We start from the raw sequence: 23897 nt of genomic DNA, 5'->3' as shown, positions 1-23897 counted from the left end.
TAAGTGTTTCACCGCTGTTTAAAAGCGGATCGCATCATTTATATGGATAAATGTTTTCCAACTGAATAGTCAAAACATTAAATAAAAAATTACAATAAAGTGCAAAGTAATCTCTTCAGTAATGAAAATACTTTTTGAATGTAATTGTATTCTGATTACTAACTATTTAAATTGTAACTGTAGTGGAATACAGTTATTAATATTTTTAAATACGTAATCCGGTTACATGTAGGCTGCTTCATCATGGTATATCTTATTTATTTAGCAGGACAATTTTTTTGGAACATAAATATATAAACTTTTACAAATTAAGATAGTCCCAGGGTGTTATTGAGCTGGGTCTTGTTTTCTTTTGGGATTCCCTTTGAGTTTTGCACGTCTAGCAGTGTAGTAAGATCAATCCAGTAGATGGCGATATTGTAGCGCAAAAGCCAACTGCAAGGTAATTTTGTAGTCTGTAGTGAGGGCTAGTCTGAGCATACTTCCTGGATGCAGAGCAACCGCTTTGTCGTCGGAGTCTTGTACATTTCAAGCTCTTATTAACTGGGTGTTTTCCAATATTAGGTAAGCGTCTACTATATTGTTTAACCGACATATTTCATTTTTAGATATTACTGTGATTTCGACAACCATTTTGTCAAACTTTTTATCCGTCAGAGCACTCAAAAGCAAACAAAGAACTGCTATTCCACCAGTAGCACGCATAGTTTTAGCCTTTCTTTAACAGATGTTTAATCTATACGCTGCTGTCCAGTTAGCTCGTGGATTCACCTGTGCATACGAATGTATTTCATTTCATTGTTTGCTATAATGTATGTTATTTTTAAACAATATTGTTTTGCTTTATGTTAATCATGCATTAGTAGGACATTTGACCTTCATCACAATGACTGTGCTTCAAACCTATTAAGCCACCTACCTAGACAGCTTTTCTGGGCAGTATAGGCGCGTTCTTAAAGCGCTCGCTTTAAACGCACATAAATGTTGTCTTGGAAGACTGCTAACCAGGTTTTGTGACACAGCCAGTGTGTTAATTATCTATATGTGAGAGAGGTCGTGTTGTATTTTGAAAACTATTAAACAATTACTTTCTTAAATTCGTAAGTGATACATTTGCAAACATTGAACGAATTTGTGAAGTAGACTACGCCCACGTCTTATTTGTTTCTCTGCACAGCTGTTTGAATGCTGAATGTGACGTCACCCTCGCTGCTTCTCATTGGCTGATCACACGAGTCAACAAACAACAAAGACTATATACATACAACGGGCATGCACATGTGGTGGCCATTCTGCTGAGAGCCCGTTATAACGCGTCTACTCATTCAACTACATTTCTAACAGTTTCTGGAGAAGAATTCAGCTTTTAACCTTTATTTTAGAGTGGAAATAGCACTTAAGAGATGAACGGAGACTTCGTGGACGCCAGGCGCGAGGATACACCAGAGTAAGATTATCTTGACGACTGTTGCTATGCAGCTTTCAGGCATGACTGACAGTTCAAACACAAGTGTTGAATTCCCTCATGTTTGTTTTCCTGTGCATATTGTTACTATGGTGTTTAAATACTTAAATATAGACTGGTGTGTTGCAGTGTACTAATGTAATGCTGTACCAATTACATTTTTTGTATGCAAGGCTGAGTATAAATGGTGTTGCCTAGCGGTTAAGATTTGGACTGGTAACAAGAGCTGTAGGTTAAAACCCCACAAGAGTTGAAAAGGGCCTATATGAAAGGTTATGTGACTAGTAATAAATACAGATCTGCAAATCATAATCACTGGAATACATTTGTTAATGCATGTGATCTTATTGTCCAGTGCTGGTAAGAATGGGGCATCAGGACAGCAGTCCATGCAGGTTGATGCAAAAGGTCACTCGCATGCCTTCAGATACAGCCTGGACTACCCCAACATCGGCCACTGCATCATCATCAACAACAAGAACTTTGATCGCAAGACGGGTAACACTTGTTTTCTGCTGTTGAGGGTGTTTATCCTTTGGGAAGTTGTGAGAACAGGAACCTGTTTATGCAAGTTGCCGGTTCTGATGCTCATCGGACCAAGATGATTGTTAAATACTATTCACCTTTTCATCTTTCCGTATGAACAAAACAGTGAACCAATTAGGGATGCACCGGTATCACTTTTTCCGCTCTTGATACCGGAACATGTTGTATCGGCCGATACAGATCTGATCATTTTCTTGATCAGTTTAGTTTAGTACCTCACTATGTGGAACTGAATTGGAGTTCTCTTTTATGCAGTGTTTAAATTGTGTCAGAGTTCTTGGGGGTCCATTTACTCTTATGGAGGGTCTGCAGCCTGCTGAATGCTGCTTTTATGTGTAAAAATTGTTTTTACTACACATTTAATTATAAAATGGAGCATTAAAAAAAACAACATTAAAAATGTGTAGCCTATGATGACAAACTTTATTTAGCCTACTGCATAATGCGTCAGAAACAGTCAATTTATATATTATTATAATTTGTAAAATAGTACTTATTATATTGTATAGTAAAATTATAATATTTAATATTAACCTGTTTCTGTTGTAGTTATATGTTTCTAATTCATAATCTGGTGTCCTTTCTGTCCACAAAATTCAGATGCTGTAATCAATACAATCAATGTGCACACATGAACACAGACTGTTTATTTATTTAATTAAATCTCTGCCTTTTGCAATTCATAAAGCTGTCGTATGGCTTCAGAAGACTTGAAATATTATGCACACGTCTTAAGAACTACCTTAATGGTGCTTATAATGACATTTTAACAATAACGACCATGACTAACACGCAGATTTGGATTTGTCTCGTCTGTCCGATACCTGATCTGTTTGAAAAGGTCAGTATAGGAGAGGTGCATCCCTAGAACCGATGTTGTTAAATTTATTTATTGACTTTTATAATTAATCGTGTCTTTAGTATATTCCTTCTTGATTTGCTCTGTTAGATGATGTAAACCAATTTTGTGTGCACAAATTTATTTTATCAGTTATAAAAGAAAAATGTGTTACCTGCGCTTTACCTCCTACAGGCATGAACCAACGCAATGGCACAGACGTAGATGCAGGAAACGTAATGAGCATGTTTCGAAAGCTCGGATACAATGTAAAAGTCCACAATGACCAGACAGTTCGGCAGATTGTACAGGTTTTAACCACAGGTATGGTTTAGTCTTACTAAACTCTACACAAACTTAAGGAATACTTCACCCAAAAATGAAAATTCTCTCATCATTTGCTCACCCACATGCCATCTCAGATGTGTACAACTTTCTTTCTTCTGGTGATCATAAACAAAGAGTTTTAGAAGAATATTTCAGCTCTGTAGGTCCATACAATGCAAGTGAATGGATACCAAAAATTGAAGCTCCAAAAAGCATATAAAGGCAGCATAAAAGTAACCCATAAGACTCCAGTAGTTAAATCCATGTTTAACTAAGCAAAATGATACTGGGCAAGGAGGAAACAATGGTGCACTTTTACGGACAGAGGTGGGTAGAGTAGCCAATATCTTTACTCAAGTAAAAGTACAATTACTTTTAAAACATAATTACTCAAATTGAAGTAAAAGCAGTAATGTAAAAAATTACTTGTGGAAGAGTAAGAAAGTATCCAATTAAAAGAATACTTAAGTAGCGAGTAAATAGTTACTTCCACATATATCATAATGGACATTTACGCCAGAATATTCCATTATATAATACACATTTAACATGTATTAAACAATAATAATAATAATCCTTCTTCTTCTTCTTCATTATTATTATTATTAATGGAAATGTTCATCATACACCCTTTTGTTTCAAACCATATGACTTTCTTCCATGGAGCACAATTAAGGAGATGTTAGCCTTAGTCTCCATTTACTTTCACTGCATGTTTTTTTTCCTCAAAATTTTAAAAGGGAATGGTGACTGAGACTGTCAGTCACACGGGTTTGGAACAAAACGAGGGCAGGGAAATGATGACAGAACATTAATTTACACTGAACAATTACTTTAAAGACACTTGTCAGATTTGGACGATTCTGTCAATTAGAAGATAAGTGTGGAAACCAGTTTCTAGTAATTATTATGGTTAAAAACGTGAACAATGTCCCACAGGCCCAATAATATATAATGCTGAATAAAACTAAGCAAGATCATGCTTTATTAATGCCTACTGTTGCTATTTCAAAACTCCTGTCGCTTTTTAAAGTCATAAATAGGATCTTAGCTCAGTGTAGTTACAGTGTTTTCAGTGTCGAAAGAATTTAGATAATTAGTTCTGTACACTAAGGGTAAACTGCACCTTATCTCTGTGTTTGAAAGTGTATTAGGCATATTTAAGTCCAGAGCTTGTTTTCTGTTGTCCATAAGAAAAACGTGCCACATCTGTCAAACGCAGGAATGCTGTGCACGTGTAGACATAAAGTCAGCTCGCTCTCCGGAAGTCAAACACGCAATCAGCAGAGCAAAAGATGGATGTTTACACGGATGTTTACATGGATTTATACAGTAGGAACTGATATATTGCAGCACTGATATAAAATGTATACTTGTAAACTGAGGTCATAAGAGCCCATAGTTACAGAATCACCCTAAAAATGACCATGACAGACAAGCCCATGTTATCATTACCACCAACACTTACCACTCTGCAATTTAAATCTTGAAATATATGCTTGTCTTGGTGTAAAATGAAAGCATCATGTGACAAAGAAAGTGCTTGTTTTGAGCGCTTGCTCCAACTGCAGTGATGAGCTCGACTCGAGTTCAAAAATCTCAATAAATTACGCGTTTATTAACGTTTACAATGAAATGAAAACTAGTAATATAACGACAGGAACATCGCCCATTGTAACGAAGTAAAAGTAAAAAAAAAAAATCATTAGAAATTTTCTTGAGTGAAAAGTACCCACCATTAAATATTCTCATAAAAGTAATTTTTTTCCAAAAAGTTGCTCAAATAAATGTAACAGAGTAAATGTAGCGCATTACTACCCACCTCTGCTGAAGTATGTGTTTTTTCGGTGTTAAAATACTTTCTCCTGTCCCAGTTTAATATGCAGAGACGTCCATAAGTAAGCCATTCATAGGTTAATTTTCTTGAAAGCTGTAAAATCTGTGTCTCTGTGGCGTTATGAAAATTATTTGAGTGACCTGTCTCAAGAGAGACAATAACATTGACTCGTCCAAGGGCTTGGGTTGGGGTTAGGACCTTATTTTTGATCTATTAACGACAGAAGGTGGGTATATTCAGAAAGCTGTTTTGAAAACAATGTTTATTTTTGCAATTCCATTTGCAGAAATTACTTCAGCTTTAAATATTAATCTGTTTTTCATCCACATTTATCATTTCGCTTCTAAATACATAGATTTAACGACTGGAGTCTTATGGATGCTTTCATGCTGACTTTATGTGCTTTTTGGAACTTCCGAATTTTCGGACCCATTCATTTGCATTATGAGGACTGACAGAGCTGAAATATTCTTCTAAAAATCTTTATGTTCAGCAGAAGAAAGAAAGTCTTACACATCTGGGATAGCATTAGGGTGAGTAAGTGATGAGAGCATTTGAATTTTTGGGTGAACTATTCCTTTAATACTTCCTCACAGCTGTGCAGTTAAAGTACCTTATCTTGTTACATCTGCTTGTCTGCACGCAAAGATGGTTTTGAAGGAACAGTTCTAACATTTTTGTAGAAAAAGGAAAATTTTATGATCTTCCGTGGAAAACTTTTTTCCCCATACAATTAAAGTAAATGGTGACTAATGCTAACATTCTCCTGATCATTTCCTTTTGTGTTCCATGAAAAGTCATTAGGATTAGGAACAATATGAGAAAATTATGACAGAATTTTCATTTTTGGGTGAACTATCACTTGTGATCATTGTAAACATGAATTGTTTACTTATTCTTGTTGCAGTTGCAAGGGATGACCACAGCCGTTGTGCTTCATTTGTGTGTGTGATGCTGAGTCACGGAGATGAGGGTGTGTTTTTTGGCACTGATGGTGCTGTTGAGTTTAAGTCCTTAACAAGCCTTTTCAGAGGAGACCGCTGCCCATCACTGGTGGGAAAGCCTAAACTTTTCTTCATACAGGTACGTTGAAAATCTCTTTCTTAAAGAGAAATAGTGAGTGTAAGGCTTTTCTGGGTTAATGCTCACTTTTATAATGGTTTTGTGTATTTAGGCTTGTAGAGGCACAGAACTGGATCCTGGTGTGGAGGCAGACAGCGCAGATGGGTCTATGAGGATCCCAGTGGAGGCAGACTTCCTCTATGCCTACTCTACAGCACCAGGTACATCACACAATCATTTACTCTGAGCTTCACAAATCACAAACATACGGAACAGCTACAAATGTGCATTTCCTCATGTAAGTGCCCAATAATATACAGAAACAACAAACAAAGAAAATGTACAAAGAATGAGATGCACACACTGGTAGTGTCGTTTATTTGCATGCATTGCCTGTTATTTCAGTTCTAAAAAAAATTATGCAAATCATTTGTAATTTGCAAAACGCGGTTCCCCAGCTTCCAGACTGGTTCTGAGTGCTAGGTTATAGAGGATGCCGCAAACTTCTGTGATCTGGCATACTTCACTGGGACTCAACCACCTTTACTGTAGCATTACACCACCAATGAATGACACTTCCATCTCATCCAGATGCCAAAGGTGTATCTAAATACACAACACCTCTGGATATTTGACCAGTAATAACACTCTTCTGTAGAATTGGGATCCGAGAACTGCTTTTTATTCAGAACCGGTTCTATTTCTAAAAGAATACCAGAACTGAATGATTTTCATGACTATTTGTCACATTCTCGAACATGCAGTCTTCCACCGATACAGATGGGAAACAGTGTTTCCTGCACTGCCATTCAGTAGCACTGCAGCATTGCTTTTGAGTCTACAGCGCTTCCAGTGTAGTCCGATTCCCAAATGAATGACTCTTATGAGTGGTTCTTCTGAATCTACAGCACGAAACATACAGTGTGACCAGGGTAGTCAGATTCCCGAGTGAATGACCCTTGTGGAATGGTTCTTTTGAGTCTACGCTGAAAAAAATACAGCACTTCCTACCGACCGTATCACTTTCATCAGTCCATTCTTTTTAGTGAATCAAAAACTTACTGAACAGCAATTCATTAGTTTCGTCATGTTACACTTGAAATGAATCAAGAATGTAGAGTAATTACTGGATATTTGTTGACATGACAATATGTAGTTAAAGATGAACACTGTTTTGTTGTAATTAGTGGTATTTTATAAAAATTAATGAATTAATAAAAAACTCTGTGTGAACATACCTTTTGAAAGAATATGTTCTATTATTGTCTGAAATTATTTGATTTATTTGGTAACAGGGTGCTGAGGGCAGTACAGTAAATCCATTGAGCATTACATTTCTTATTTCCAAATATTTCTTCTTCAGAAGCACTAAAGGAATCATTAATGGAACTGTTAAAGGAGAGAAAATATTCCGGTTTTAATACAAGTTAACCTCAATCAGCAGCATTGGTGGCATAATGTTGATTACCACAAAAAATAATTTTGACTAATAAGTCCCTACATTTCTTAAAAAAAAAAAAGCAAAGATCGAGGTTACAGTGTGGCACGCACAATGGAAATGAATGGGGCCAATTTTTGGAGGGTTTAAATACAGAAATGTGAAGCTTGTAATTTTATAAAAGCACTAACATTAATTCTTCTATTTAAACTCGTTGATTATTTGAGCTGTAAAGTTGTTTAAATCGTCATTTTACAGTCATTTTTGGGTTTCCAGGTTTGTTGACATTACATCATCATGGCAATGAAGTTGTAAAATTTGGTTTTGGAAGTTGTAGGTTGGTCATGTTAACATGCATATTGTTTACGTCTTGTGGCAATACTTTTGAAACACTGAATATTTTAATGTTTATGGATTGACCCCCACTCACTTCCATTGTAAGTGCCTCACTGGAACCCAGATTTGAGCTTTTTTTAAAGAAATGGAGGAGCAAGTCAAAATAAATGTTTGTGGTAATCAACATTATGCCATAAATGCTGTCGATTGAACTTGTATTGAACCCGGAATATTCCTTTAAGGTATTGGAATTGATAAATTCTTTACAATTCCCATCCCTACTATTGTGTTATTTATTCGTAATTTGATGAATTACATACATAAGTAATGCAACTTGTTCGTGAATTTGTCCCACAGTATTTTATTACTGTATTTGTAACAGTAGGTTGAATTACACTTCCTCCTTTAATGTCCAATGAATTTTCCTCTTTTAGGTTACTACTCCTGGAGAAATACAATGACCGGCTCATGGTTCATTCAGTCTCTCTGTGAAATTATGGCAAAGTATGGCAAAGAACTAGAACTGATGCAGATCATGACCAGGGTGAACCATAAGGTAGCACTCAATTTTGAGTCAACTTCCAACATGCCTGGCTTTGACGCCAAGAAACAAATCCCCTGCATTGTCTCAATGCTCACCAAAGAGATGTACTTCACTCCTTGAGAGGGATTATGTTTTGAGAGATTAAAGGGAACAATAGGGCTTTTCCCAGCCTTTATTTGTATATATATATACATCACAGGTGTAGGTTTAAAGGGTAATTCACCTACAAATTAAAATTCAAAAAGAATTCACCCTCATGTTGTCATGTCATAACTTAAAACTCTATTTAGTAAGAAAGTCAGAAAGGAAGGGTTTGGAACAAAATGAGGTTGAGCAAATGATGACAGAATTTTCATTTTTGGGTGAACTATCCCTTTAAAAGGATAAGATTATAGACCCTTTTCACAAGAAAAAAGTAAACCACTTATTTTCTAGAAGCATGGGCTGAACATTTTGGGACTTTAACTTTCTCAGGACTGTTGTTGTAGATGTACTGTTTTTCTTAACAATTATAATTGCCATTTAATGTTTTGTATATGAAATGAAGGCGCTCGGGTGTTTCTTGTGACCATATAACATTTCACGTGTCCCTTGCCTCTGGTTTTCTAATCAAAACTTTTGAAAAAGCAATCATCAGGGACAAGTTATATTGGGATTTATAGAATTACAGTAATCAGGGACTTTGATAAACTTTCTGGTAATGATGCTGCACTAGTTTGAGTGTTAAGACGACAGATGGCATTAATCAGTTAAGGCAGCAGATTGATCTTGGGAAACCATTGTGCCTATTTTAATCTGAAAAACAACCAAAACTATTCCCAGGTGCCTCTCACTGAGCCATGTTAACAATCTTTGATAACATTTTGATTAAAAGTCACATACAGCTCTCTGCTGAGACATGATGCATGCATTATTTAAAGGAATATTTCTGGTTTAATACCAGTTTTGGGCAGCATCTGTGACATGCTGTCAGTTACCATAGTAAACACCATGCACATACTTATAAGCACTTACCATGGAAGTCTATTAGGCAATCGTACATTTGTAGGTGCCTGTAAGGAAAAAATTTAAATGCGTTTGTTTGATTTTACAACCTCTTGGGACAGAATGTCAAAGATGCTATCGATATGTCTTAATGTGAATATAACCTGGAATATACTGTACCTTTGCCAGTCCCTTTAAAATTCTGTGAACATTAGCATCAGTCACATATTAAAACTATCATGTAGAATTCTCTGTATTAGGCATGCAAGATCTGTGTCTGACTGTGATCTTTTACAAGTCACTGAACTCTTCCATGTAAGATTTTGTTTTTGTTCACAAAGCATCATACTCTTTATATTATTATTATTAATGTATAAAGATTAGTCACACTGTGCATGCTTATTTCAAAATGTTTGTTAAATCTATAAAAGACAATGTAAAGGTGTATGTAATTAACAGAATGCTTTGACTAATTGTTCATTACACATTTACACAAGAGTTGTGTTAGCTTTTTATTACATTTTCAAATATATTACATTAACAGCTAAGGAAATTGAAATGGGTTTTTTAGCACTGATTGTGGAACTCTAAGAAATGTAAAATACTGTTTGAACAACAGAAATGTCCATTTAGATGATCACTGCATCCCAGTTGAGGTGGAACACAACATAGTTGAGAAAAACTCTACCATAACATGCAACAATCTTTCATGATTAGTCAGGTTGCTAAGAGCGTGTTATTTTGCTCCCAGCCTTTATAGAGCTGATCAAACAAGACACTGACAGCTAGTGAAACCAGTTTCTAAAATCACAAGAAGGGTATTTGTATTAAGAAGTTACTCAGGCATGTCAGTAGCCTAAAAATGTTGAGAGTATGACAATACAAATGAGATAGACAGAGAAAAGAAAGCTGTTTCTCATCCTTTAATTCAAGCATAAGCATCACCTTTGCGTTTTGTGTTTCACTCTCTTTCAAGTATACTAAAATCATTAAGCTTGCTCTCTGTGTAGTCATTCAGAGACTTAAAAGAATAGTTCACCCAAAAATGACAATTCTTTCATCATTTATTCTCCCATATGCTGTTCCAAACCCAAATGACTTTATGTAGAACACAAAAAGGTGGATATTTGATGAGTATCCTGGCTACTCTTTCCCATGTAATGAAAGTGAATGAGGGCTGCAAAAATACATAAAAGTGGCCCATACGACCCATGCACTACTGTATAGTCCAAGTCTTCTGAAGTCATACGATGTTTTAAATTAATTAAATTTTCAGCTGGCTTCAGAAGACGTGGAATATTATTCAGTAGTCATATGGACTACATTAATCCCACTAACGGGATGTTGTTAATAAAATGTCAATGGAACATCCTTATAACGTTATTAACCTTAAATAACGTTCTACTAACGTTAAGAAAACTGGACATTTTCATGTTCCCACAACAACAATGTAAAGTTTGGAAAATGTTTTAAGAACATACATTTGCTTGCTGGGATCATTCTGTTATGATGCTTTTTTGCCATTTTGGGGCTTTACAGCCCCAGTCCTCATTCACTTTCATTCGGAAATTCTTCAGAATTTTTGTCTTTGTGCATGCCACAAATCAAAGTCATACAGTTTTGAAACAACATTATAAAGACACCTCTGAGTCAACCATATTCTTTTCTCAACTGGGACCTGCATTCACTTACATAATACGATAAGTTAAAGAAAAGGTATATAAACCCCCACGGTTAAAATACAATGTTATTGTTTTATTTCATTTTAAAACACTTGCATGCTTCAAATAACAATTTAGACAATTTTCATTTACATTAATCAGAACTCAAACATTTAAAAATATAAATAGATAACCTATAAGCAAGCATTAATCTTTAGGATAGAGGCACTGTTGAGATATCAAAGTGCTATCAATGGAATTTTAGGAGCAACAAATACTAACTCGTGATGCTCTCATTCTACTATCATCAATTCAAGAGGAAATAATTTATTCTCTGTTTTAAGTCAATATGATGCAGTGGAGCAAGTTTGTCAAGAGCCTGAGTCAGTTTTCCAAACAACTGCCAGACTTGTGACTCACAATCAAAATTATACATTTATAGAAAATACTGTTACCTAGGTGTAATTTATTTTGAACTGAGGTGTGCTCTAGGTACAGTATGTTTGTTAGAGGCATTCACTGGTCTAAGGCATTGGGTTAGTTCGCTTTTTACATGGCTTGCTTAACTGTCATAACAGATAAATAGTAGGGCACGTGAAATGTTTGGGATGTGCTTCGCTGGTGGGATTGTGATTGCCAACTTCTGAGAAATGACTGTAGTACCCACAAGTGGTGAAAATCAATTGCACTTTAGAACTTCAATTGGGCTTCATTTTTGAGTGTAATAGTCTTGCCTTAGGAGAACCCAAGAACACAAGAATAGCTGCAGTGGTCTTTCTTTCCCCTCTTTCACTATGTCTTCATTGCAAGTGAGTGATACAACAAAGCAACAAAACAAAGCCATTAATAATACACAAAGCTGTCTACACTGCAAGTGTGCGAGTTTTGGAGTGTTCTAGTTTTGTTGTATCACATCTCTCGCACTTAGTGTAAACTCTCTTTCTCGTTGTTCACATTTTGATTTTGGCATAAAGCTGGTTGATTTGCTCTCTGAAGTGGCTCCTCAGCTCTGTTCTCTTTGCTTTCAATGTTGGCGTTAGGAATCTGTTCCGAACAGAGAACATCTCCATGTGCAGAATAACGTCTCTTTCCTAAACACAGAGATTACATTGGAGAATAAACAGTTATTCTAGTACATTTAAATTGTCACCTGGAACAAAATCTCAATAAATAAAACAACAAATAAACATAGATAGACAGATAGATAGATATAAATTGCATTTGAACAACTGATTTCGAGCTCACATTGGGGCGTTTACAAATAAGTTTGTCCGAGTTGGAAAAAAAAGTTGAAATCTTTTAAAAATCTAATTTGAAACACATGCACAAAGTTCATAGAAATGTCAAATGTGTGTACCTGTTGGTTTCATACATAAAAAAAACATTTATAGTATTTTCTAAAAAATAAATAAATGTAATGGCTTAAAAATGTAAAGTGGTGTAACCATTAAGTAAAATACTTCCTTTTTCAAGGTAAAAAAAATATTTGTACAAATATGAACTTTGAGTCACAAATATCAAGACATTTTCGAAGGGATACTCCATCTGAACTGAATAAATGCAGTAATGACGGTCTAAAGGGGTCATCTCTGTTTTTTTTTGTTTTGCTTTGGGGTTTTTACTTGTCACTTGACAACAAAACTGGTACCTGTATGTTGGTTACACCACTTGACTTTGATTTGGTGGACATAGGTTTTTTTTAAATTTTTTTTTTTTTTTAAATATTAATAATAAAACAAACAAGTTTCACAATTTATTTTATTGTTACTTACAAAAAAAAAAAAAAAAAAAAAAGACTATTCCAAACTACTTATGCCAACATTTCCAAGAAGCTGACATTTTCCAAGAATTACAGCTTTTAATGAGACGTTTATTTATTTTTTATTTTACTGTCTCCAGTTACACCACTTACACATTTTTAACTTTAACCCCCAGAATAAATATCAAAAACTCATAAATTGAAAACATGTTCATTATATTAGAGGTGTATTTAATTAATAGTTTTGTGTGAATTGCATTTTTCAATATCTTAATAGAACCAGACAAAAAAAAAAAAAAAAAATTTATTAGTGTTATGTCATTGACCCATATAGGATTATTTTCGGCAGTGACAAAGTTTAGGAATGGTGTTTGTTATATTCACCTGTTCAAAAGACTTCAGTCTGGCTTCTTTCCCTAGCCGAATAATGTTCTCTAGAATTGCATTTTTAAATTCCTGTTTTAACACACCAAAACAGGGATTCAGTTCTTCAGGAATGAAATGTGTTCCATCTCACTTTGCAACCCATTCAAAATCTCAAGGCCTCGGTCTTTGTTTTACATTTATATGGAATTCCCTACAGTACATATTTTGTATGCATAGATGTAATGTACTGATATTAAAATAGCTATTTTCACTTTTTTGCAATTCAAATGAAACAAATTGTCAATAAAATAAAATATGTTTTCTGTGTAAATACATCAGTGTTTCAACTTGTTCTTGCACATTTAGATGTAGGAGCCCTCAGTGCCTCTTTTCTTTGCCCATCTTGGCAGGAAGTCTGGATCAGGTACCAAAATATCCACTAAACATGCCTACACAGAGACACAGGAGGGGTTAACACTGTACTCTATATGAATGTTGTGTGTGTGACTTTCAATGCATTGGTAGGTCTTTGTTGTGTATCTATGGTTTCAGTCCTGTTCTCTCACCTTTAGACTGTCTCCATGTACAAAGATCTGTGCCACAGAATCACTGCAGATATAGATGTTCTCAATCTTCTCAGGAGCAATGTATTCACCCTGAGCAAGCTTAAAGATTTGTTTTTCCTGTCTATGATCTTAAGAGTCCCATTCTGAAACAAAATACATACTCAATCCACAAATTAAAACAGTAATGCACTGACTTGTTGAAGATGGTAAAACGCCCTTAACCTCGGTAAAATCATTGTAAAGCGCAGCCTTCAGTATAGTCAACAGCAGTATGATAAAAGACACCTATATGTTCAATAAATCTTAACATCATTAAAATGTATAAACAGGAATAAACAATTCTTCTGCTAAGAAATAAAAGTTTATTAGCCTAACTATAAGCTTTTACAGGCGTAAAGCAATTTCACCACTTATTAATTAATATAAAATGTGGTCAGGTGTGCATTTATGTGCGTTCAAAGCAGCTCATCTAATTATATTTTAGAGTCAGAACTATCAGTTGTATAAATACACATAAAATATAGTAACTACAGTTTCATGTGAAATTTAAAGGGATAGTTCACCTAAAAATGAAAATTCACTCATCATTTACTCACCCTTATGCCATCCCAGATGTGGATGACTTTGTTTATTCTGCTAAACACAAACAAAGATTTTTAGATGAATATTTCAGCTCTCTATGTCCATACAATGCAAGTGAATGGTGACCAGATCTTTCAAGCTCCAAAAAGCACATAAAGGCAGCATAATAGTAATCCATATGAATTCAGTGGTTAAATTAATATATTCAGAAGCGATATTATAGGTGTGGGTGAGAAACAATCAATATTTAAATCTTTTTTTTTAACTAAAAATCTCAACTTTCACTTTCACATTCTGAAAGTGAAAGTGTAGATTTATAGTAAAAAAGGATTGAAATATTGATTGTTTCTCTGCATCGCTTCAGAAGACATATATTAAACCACTGGATTCATATGGATTACTTTTATGCTGCCTTTGTGATTTTTGGAGCTTGTCTGGTCACCATTCACTTGCATTGTTTGGACCTACAGAGCTGAAATATTCTTCTGTAGTTTGTATTCTTCAGAAGAAACAAAATCATACACACCTGGGAAGGCATGAGGGCAAGTAAATGATGAGAGAATATACATTTTTGGGTGAAATATCCATTTAACACTTCATTTTATATGTATTATGGAACCTTGCAATTTCAGTGGACACCCATTCAGCACTGTATCTGTATATAATGTATATATAATCTGACTCTGTACATATACTGCATATATAGTCAAAGAGAACTCCTGTCAAGAGGGATTTCATACAATAAGGCAGTGTACTTAGAGCAATCTTTTCTTTCAAGTCACTGTTTGTATATTAATGCAGATCATGCTTTTTTTATGAATTGAGTAGGTGTTAGCAAAAGGCTAAATGTTGGTAGTTAGTCAGTAAGTGTTTTGACGTCAATTCCATTTATAAATATAAATATGGAAGAAAAGTCCTAAGAGAAGATGTGGAATTTACCGGAAGCTATTTGCCAATGTCTCCAGTGTGCAGCCAGCCATGTTTTTCTATGGCTTTTCGCAGTTCTCCCTGGGTCCTTTAGATAACCTTAAAATACGTTTGGTCCTTTCACACAAACCTGTGGAGGACACACCATTCAACCAAGATGTACAAACTGTGCTGATCTTAAACTATGAAAACATAACTTCCCAATTTCTCACTTAAAAGTGTGTAATTTCATTTTTTGAACATTGTGACTATTGGGCTTGAATTTGAATTTCATCTGTAACAAAATCCCAAAACAATATATTTAAAAAACTAATAATAACAACAATAACCACAACAATTCAAAGCAGACAAAATTCCATAAAGTTAATAAATAAGTAAGTTACAACACGTGTGATGGCACCCATAGACATTTCCAGCACTGTAGGGACTGAAAAATGCACATTTACTACATATTACAAACGTCATTATGTTCAATAAATGATACAAATGAGTTGCAAACACTTCCAAATTTAGCTTCTTTACCCTTAAGGATATATGTATGTTATCTCTTCCATTGAAATACATTAGGACATCTCTTTTAGCCACAGAGATATAGTGGGCCTTAAAACTTTTTTCCAAAAAAAGCAATGAGTCGGTAAGCCTGCAAAATACACATATCTATTCATATCTGAATGTCCTTTTTAATAATTACATTCTCTGGAAGAATACCTAGAATTAAAAAACCAAGGGTCTAAGGGTAAATTTGAAGAGACCAAAAGTGGTATCATATTATTGACTTCCTTTCAAAATTCTTGAATTTGATCACATTCCCACATACAGTATAAGGAATCAGTGTACCTCTTGAAGAGTTATAGTGTCATTTCTGCACCACTAGTGACACCGAATGGAATTGCAAAAATAATGACTGTTTTCAAACAGGTTTCCCAAACTCTTCCCCCAGTGTTCCATTGTTAAAAAACAGGCAGCCCTGCCTCTAACACAACTCACAGCATTTATGGGTAAGTCAGCTTATAAATGGCTTACTTATAGTTCTCCCTGCATATACAGTAAAGCTGAAATAGGAGAAAGTAACATTGAAAATTTTTTTTAAACACAGCAGCTTTGAGATTGAAGGTGGTTTTATCTGTTGACATACCTCTCCCTCTCTGCTGGCTGTAAAATAATTCATTTCAGCCACATCCATGAGCTTAACAAAGTTACAGAGCAGCGGCGCTCCCACGTGACCTGAATACAGAAACCAAGAGAATTTTAATCTATGTGTGTGACTGTAAAATGTCTAATGTGGTTATAAGCTAAACAAGGTGCATCTGATAGTTTTCATGTAAATCAACATCAAGATTTAATGTTAAAAGTAATATAAATGTAATGCAAGACATGTCAACTTTCCAAAAGTATTGCTGCCCGTGTATGTTATCATGGCTTACCTGCTGTCCAGTCTCCATAGAGCAGCCTGCGGTACACTCTGTCTGCCCATAACCTTCGTAAAACTGCAACATTATATTCAGAATTAATAAACTAGTGGCTTTAATCAGTTGTGATTATACAGGTAGCAGTGAGACTGAGGAGAACAGAGGTCTGTGTACCTGGCAGCCGAGTGCTGCTTGGGAAGGTGAGTACAGTGGGAGAGACTGGAGCAGCTCCTGTGATCATTAGCCTCATACGCCCACCCAGACTGGCCTGCTAGAGTCGCAGTACGTTTACACAGCAGCAGAGTACTGTTGTTGTATTAGAGTGCAGTTGTACCAGGACAATTGAAGACTGACACTGTGCTAGTAAATATGGTTGTCGATACCTACGACTGAATGTTAGAGAGCAGCCTTTTTCTTGCTTTCTATGCCTTTGTGGACTATAAATGCTTAATAGTTGGATGAGTGTGCCTTTGAGTGAGTTGTCAGGAAACAGACTGAGTCTCTATAGGCTCTCCATGGTTTCAGTATACAGAACATAGGAAAGCTGAGCTTCATTGTTCTACAGTAACATTCTGTCTTTCTCCTTCTTTTGTGGCTACCTGCACTTTGCTGAAGATGAGTTTATCCCACATGCTGTCCTTCCTCACAACTCCACTCCTCAACTCTGCCTCTTTCCTGCTGGTGGCAAAATCAAGCAGCCATCTTTTAAGAGGAGTGTTTGCTTGTCCAAAGTTCTTAAAACAAACACACATGAATATATAACCTAGTGAGTCAAGATCATGTAGCATAATGAAATTCCAGATATAAATGGCACTTTCCATGAATAGGGCACAAAAAAGGGTCTGCAACGAGTAGCAGCTCGTGATCACATATATAAGTAGGGCAGAAGCAACCCCCATTTTTTTCCTTCATTTTTTTTTTACAGTATTCAACTCCAACTCATTATTTATTTTTTTTATCCCCTTTTCTCTCAATTTGGAATGCCCGATTCCCACTACTTAGTAGGTCCTCGTGGTGGCGCGGTTACCTCAATCCAGGTGGCAGAGGACAAGTCTCAGTTGCCTCCGCTTCTGAGACAGTCAATCCGCGCATCTTAACACGTGGCTCGTTGTGCATGACACCGCCCTCTGAGACTCCCAGCATGTGGAGCCAACCAAATTGGCCCAGTTGCTAGGGAGGGTAGAGTCACATGGGGTAACCTCCTCGTGGTTGCGGTTAGTGGTTTTCGCTATCAAAGGGGCGTGTGGTAAGCTGTGCATGGATCGCGGAGAATAGCATAGGCCTCCACATGCTATGAGTCTCCGCAGTGTCATGCACAGCGATCCATGCACAATTTACCACGCGCCCCATTGAGAGCTAGAACCACTAATCGCGACCACGAGGAGGTTACCCCATGTGACTCTACCCTCCCTAGCAACCGGGCCAATTTGGTTGCTTAGGAGACCTGGCTGGAGTCACTCAGCACACCCTGGATTCAAACTCGTGACTCCAGGGGTGGTAGTCAGCGTCAGTACTCGCTGAGCTACCCAGGTCCCCCAACTCATTATTTAAACACAATACAGTATGTGGTGTCCTTGCATTATTCCACCTCAAGGCAGCATCCTAAGAACATAATGTTAACTCTAATATTCTAAATAAGAACAATTTATCTTAAAATACTGACTTGTTGGAGATCAAAATCTAAATCAAAATGTTATTTTATAATGTTACGTGTTGTTGAAGAGAAGCACTGAGGATAGGGAGGGAAACAAAACTATCTACATGCCATTTACACGTTTCCACAGTACTAAAAAACGAAATGATTTATAATTATAATAATGTTTTAAATAACAGTAAATTTAAAACAGAAAGTTTCAGGAGCCAAGGCTTTTTGACATACAATTTGTCAACATACAAAACATACAATGTCTTATCACCTACCCTTATCTTTTGATTGACAAACAAATGTTTTATGTCTGGCTCTTCAGGTCTAAGTTGTTTGATGGTCAATTTGTCTTGAATTTGCAATAGAAACGATGCGCTGTTACACACACGTTCATCGATAGTGCTCGCCATGTACGCAATCTCTTGCACTGTTGGCGTACACTAATACTAATGTTACCTTTGGTTTGGCACAATGTTTATGGGCAGATTTATTATATAATATACAGTTGTGCTCAAAAGTTTGCATACCCTTGGAGAATTGGTAATATATGTGCCATTTTTAAAGAAAACATGAGTAAGCAGGCAAAACACATTTCTTTTATTTCTAATGGGATTCATATTCAGCTGTAGGTTATAACAGAATGGCACAATCATAAAACAAAACATGGCAACAATGAAAAAAATTAAATGACCCCTGTTCAAAAGTCTGCATACCCTTAGTTCTTAATTCTGTGTATTGCCCCCTTTAGCATCAATGACAGCATGCAGTCTTTTGTAATAGCTGTCTATGAGGCCCTAAATTCTTGCAGGTGGTATAGCTGCCCATTCGTCTTAGCAAAATGCCTCCAGGTCATGCAAAGTCTTTGGTTGTCTTGCATGAACCGCATGTTTGAGATCTCCCCAGAGTGGCTCGATGATATTAAGGTCAGGAAACTGTGATGGCCACTCCAGAACCTTCACCTTTTTCTGCTGTAACCACTGGAGGGTCAACTTGGCCTTGTGCTTAGGGTCATTGTTATGCTGGAAAGTCCAAGAACATCCCATGCGCAGCTTTCATGCAGAAGAATGCAAATTGTCTGCCAGTATTTTCTGATAACATGCTGCATTCATCTTGCCATCAATTTTCACAACATTCCCCGTGCATTTAGAGCTCACACACCCCCAAAACATCAGTGAGCCACCACCATGCTTCACAGTGGGGATGGTATTCTTTTCACTATAGGCATTGTTGACCCCTCTCCAAACATAGCGCTTATGGTTGTGACCATAAAGCTCTATTTTGGTCTCGTCACTCCAAATTACAGTGTGCCAGAAGCTGTGAGGCATGTCAAGGTGTTGTCGGCATATTGTAACCGCGCTTTTTTGTGGCATTGATGCAGTAAAGGCTTCTTTCTGGCAACTCGACAATGCAGCTCATTTTTGTTCAAGTATCGTCGCATTGTGCTCCTTGAAACAATGACACAGTCTTTTCCCAGAGCAGCCTGTATTTCTCCTGAGGTTACCTGTGGGTTTTTCTTTGTATCCCGAACAATTCTTCTGGCAGTTGTGGCTGAAATCTTTCTTGGTCTACCTGACCTTGGCTTGGTATCAAGAGATCCCTGAATTTTCCACTTCTTAATAAGTGATTGAACAGTACTGACTGGCATTTTCAAGGCTTTGGATATCTTTTTAGATCCTTTCCCATCTTTATAAAGTTCCATTACCTTGTTATGCAGGTCTTTTGACAGTTCTTTTCTGCTCCCCATGGCTCAGTATCTAGCCTGCTCAGTGCATCCACATGAGAGCTAACAAACTCATTGACTATTTATACACAGACATTAATTGCAATTTTAAAAGCCGCAGGTGTGGGAAATTAACCTTTAATTACCATTTAAACCTGTGTGTGTCACCTTGTGTGTCTGTAACAAGGCCAAACATTCTAGAGTGTGTAAACTTTTGATCAGGGCCATTTGGGTGATTTCTGTTATCATTATGATTTAAAAAGGAGCCAAACAACTATGTGATAATAAATGGCTTCATATAATCACTATCCTTAATAAAATAATTTTTTGCATGATCAGTCATATTTTCAAAATCAATGCCAAAATTTCACAATTTCTGCCAAGATATGCAAACTTTTGAGCACAACTGTATAATAATATCTATATCAAACACTGTGTGACAGATCTTTCAGCTACTTTACGACTTAAAAATAGGATAAAAACATATACTAGGCCTGCTTTTAAATACATATGTCATCATTTTGAACACATTTACGGGCAAACAAATTACATTAATGCCAGTTTATAGTATGGATTTATTTTTTTAAAGTGGATGAATATTTAGGCGGGGCTCTGCCCATATAAACCAGCCGCACCTGTCTGCAACTCTGCAAGTCACTATAAATTCTCCTCCCTGCCCAGTAGGTGGCTATATGCACAAAGAATGCAAATTGCAAAAAACAAAAAACAAAAAAACAAAATAAAAGTGGAGATTAATAGCAAAAACTGACATACTGTAAATATTGATCTGTTTCTCATCATATCGCTTCAGAAGACGAGGATTTTACCACTGAAGTCATATGTATTATTTTTATGCTGCCTTTATATGCTTTTTTGACCTTTAAAGCTTTAGCCACCATTCACTTGATTTGTATGGACCTACAGATCTGAGATAATTTTCTAAAAATCTTTGTTTATATTCAGCAGAAGAAAGTAAGTCACACATCTGGGATGGCAGGAGGGTGAGTAAAAGATGAGAGAATTTTCATTTTGATTGAACTAACCTTTTAACCTCAGGAGGTCAAATTAAATATTATACAAGCTGTTTTATTTTATGATGAGGTTTGCCAGTTTTGCAACCCTGTTACAAAAAATCTGGGACAAAACCATGATTTGTATGTGTTTTATGGTTTTATAGCAATAAATATTAAACAATCATAACAAATTAAAAAACAGAATGGGTGACAGGGTTGCCAGTAACAGTGTTGCAGATTTAACTTAAATTAAGTTTGTCAAATGTATAACTATTGATGAAATTTGACTATTGATGAATTTGTATTTCCCACACATTAAAGGGATTTTTTTTACGTTGGTAACATAGCTTCATGAATGTAGTCATCACTCCAGTTTGGGTAAAAATGCATAAAATGGGAGGAAATGAGTTACTTGCCTTCGCACAATGCTGCAGAAAGGATCCAAATAATGTCACAGTTTTAAGTAATGTTATTTTAAATCTTTGTAATTGGGAAGAAATCATAAAATTTTTCAAAACAGAAACATTTTGGCAATTAAAACCAGGGACTAAAAACTTAACAGTTTTTCATTTCGGTTCATTTTGAGCAAAAACTGTATTTTTTGTTCTGGTTCAAAAGTTCCGCAGCCTCCTTTCAAAATGGTTACCGGTTAGAACAAAATAAAAGAACGGTTAATAACGTTCTTTTTAAAATGACAGTCACTGCGCTAAGGGGTGGGTAAAATACCAATTGCAGCGTTGTCAGATCTCACAAGAGAAGCTAACATTCTGGTCTGTAAAAACAAGCTCAAAATGAGCCACTTGCCTCAAAATAAAGAAACAATTAGCAATTTATCACAATAGAAATCGTAACAAGCATACAGTTAAATAAGTTACATTTTAATTAAAGATCTGCTTCTGAGTCAAAACCCGGCAGCATCAAATCTGTATTAATGCATCTTATCTAACAATTATTCAGTGAAAACTTGGAAACAACTGAGAAAAGTTATTTTAACATCTAAAAATGTTTTCCATGTATCTGAATTAGCTGTGCATTTATATGTAATTATACATAGTTGTTAAAAAAGGTCTTCATTTCACAGAACACAACATTCACAACAGGCAATTTGACAAAGAAATGTGTGCTGCAGGGCCTGGGTAGCTCAGCGAGTAAAGAGGCTGACTACCACCCCTGGAGTCACGAGTTCAAATCCAGGGCATGCTGAGTGACTCCAGCCAGGTCTCCTAAGCAACCAAATTGGCCCGGTTGCTAGGGAGGGTAGAGTCACAATGGGTAACCTCCTCGTGGTCGATATAATGTGGTTCGCTCTCTGTGGTATGCGTGGTGAGTTGTGTGTGGATGCGGCGGAGAATAGTGTGAAGCCTCCGCATGCAATATTTCTCATGTGCTCAACAAGCCATGTGATAAGATACGTGGATTGATGGTCTGAGATGCGGAGGCAACTGAGATTCGTCCTCTGCCACCCGGATTGAGGCGAGTCACTACACCACCATGAGGACTTAGAACGCATTGGGAATTAGGCATTCCAAATTGGGGAGAAAAAGGGGAGAAAAGAAAAAAAGAAATGTGTGCTGCAGCAGTTTCCTTCAGGTACAAAGCATGTTTTTCAGGCAACGTGAAGTGGTGTAGTTCCAAACATATGCTGTGATAAACCCTTTGGCCTTTGGTTTCATGAAAAAAATAATTGGAACAAAATTAACCAGTTACAACCAGTTTCCAGCACCTAAACCTCAAACCTAAACCTAACCGATACTCAAATCTGACATGAAAAATGCAATTGCTGAAGCATCCACATCATTTTGTGGTGCTTCTAAGATACTTTCGGCTGACATGTAGACACGCATGCTCTTCAGGTCTTGTGTAGTTGACTTAATCACACTCGAATAAATGTTGTTGGTTATGTAATGCAAGTATTAAAATGTATCGCCTTACTTGTCATGTGCAATGGTAAAAGTATTTTGATGTCAAAAGCAGGGATGTAAAAAGTACTCAGAAATTATACTTAAGTGAATGTATGGATACTAACTGAAAATTTTACTCAATTAAATAGTCCAAGTATCTAGCCAAAAACATACTTGAGTGAAAGTAAAATGGTTTTCACATGAAATTGTACTTAAGTATTAAAAAAATAAAAAGAAACTTTTTTCCTATCTTAAATGAAATCAAGAGAGAAGATTGTGTGAGAGAGGATGTTGTTAAATTCGACTGGTTTGTTAAGTCACCTTTTTACTGTCTCTAACGACTGTCATATTTCTCCCCCAGTGGAATTCGCAACCTGGTCAAAGAATCATGTTACAATAACTACATGTTTGCAAAATGATTTTTATGTGGACTGTTGTACATAACATGGCAATTTCCTGGTGGAATGAACACTAGAGCCGCTAATAACAATGACTTTTATCCCTTTCACTCAAATAACGAGTAAAACTGCAGATTATCAGTTCATAAACACTTACTTTTCGCTCTGCTCCTCACACAATGCTATCTTATGACATCTAAACACTATTACTTTTACTGTTTTCTGTTTCTGGTCTCGAGACACAATGTAAAACTAACCAAAACCAATGATTTAGACAGAGAACAACAACCATTTAAGGTTTTTTTGGAGTAAAAATTAACTTTTGCATTTGTTGGCTGTCATAACAACTCAAAGTATTTAATGATATTAACATAACTAACCTCAGACCATCACTTCATGACATCTACACACTCGACTCAGCACTATACAGCCACATGTTTTTTTGACAATTTTTACAAATGTAATACCTTAAACATTACATTACTGCTAAGAATATAAACTGATGCAAGTGAAAACACTGAAGACCGGAAATCGAAAACAGTCAAATCGTCGAACAATTCTGCATTCAGGAAA

The 23897-nt window shown here is 36.1% G+C and overlaps 2 protein-coding genes across 2 annotated transcripts; one reads left to right on the top strand and one right to left on the bottom strand.

Annotated features, from left to right (window-relative positions):
* The first annotated feature begins 430 nt into the window (after positions 1-430).
* On the top strand, positions 431-9875 carry casp3a (caspase 3, apoptosis-related cysteine peptidase a). The gene is made up of 7 exons (XM_051703347.1): positions 431-564; positions 1178-1447; positions 1821-1963; positions 3045-3173; positions 5921-6096; positions 6188-6296; positions 8284-9875. Exons 2-7 carry the CDS (start codon positions 1404-1406, stop codon positions 8511-8513), a joined length of 831 nt encoding a protein of 276 aa, XP_051559307.1. The 5' UTR covers positions 431-564; positions 1178-1403; the 3' UTR covers positions 8514-9875.
* Positions 9876-10030: 155 nt separating this feature from the next.
* On the bottom strand, positions 10031-18702 carry acsl1a (acyl-CoA synthetase long chain family member 1a). The gene is given in 14 exon segments (XM_051702252.1): positions 10031-12129; positions 13182-13255; positions 13513-13612; positions 13730-13845; positions 13848-13872; positions 15251-15310; positions 15312-15368; positions 16374-16462; positions 16663-16680; positions 16683-16725; positions 16822-16843; positions 16845-16915; positions 17247-17381; positions 18568-18702. Coding segments are annotated over 14 exon segments (1086 nt in total). The 3' UTR covers positions 10031-11988.
* Between the last annotated feature and the right edge of the window lie 5195 nt (positions 18703-23897).

This window comes from Myxocyprinus asiaticus, chromosome 7 (assembly GCF_019703515.2).
Source record: "Myxocyprinus asiaticus isolate MX2 ecotype Aquarium Trade chromosome 7, UBuf_Myxa_2, whole genome shotgun sequence".
Classification (NCBI taxonomy): domain Eukaryota; kingdom Metazoa; phylum Chordata; class Actinopteri; order Cypriniformes; family Catostomidae; genus Myxocyprinus; species Myxocyprinus asiaticus.
Note: the sequence above shows the minus strand (reverse complement) of the source record. Positions and strands in the feature narration are given on the sequence as shown.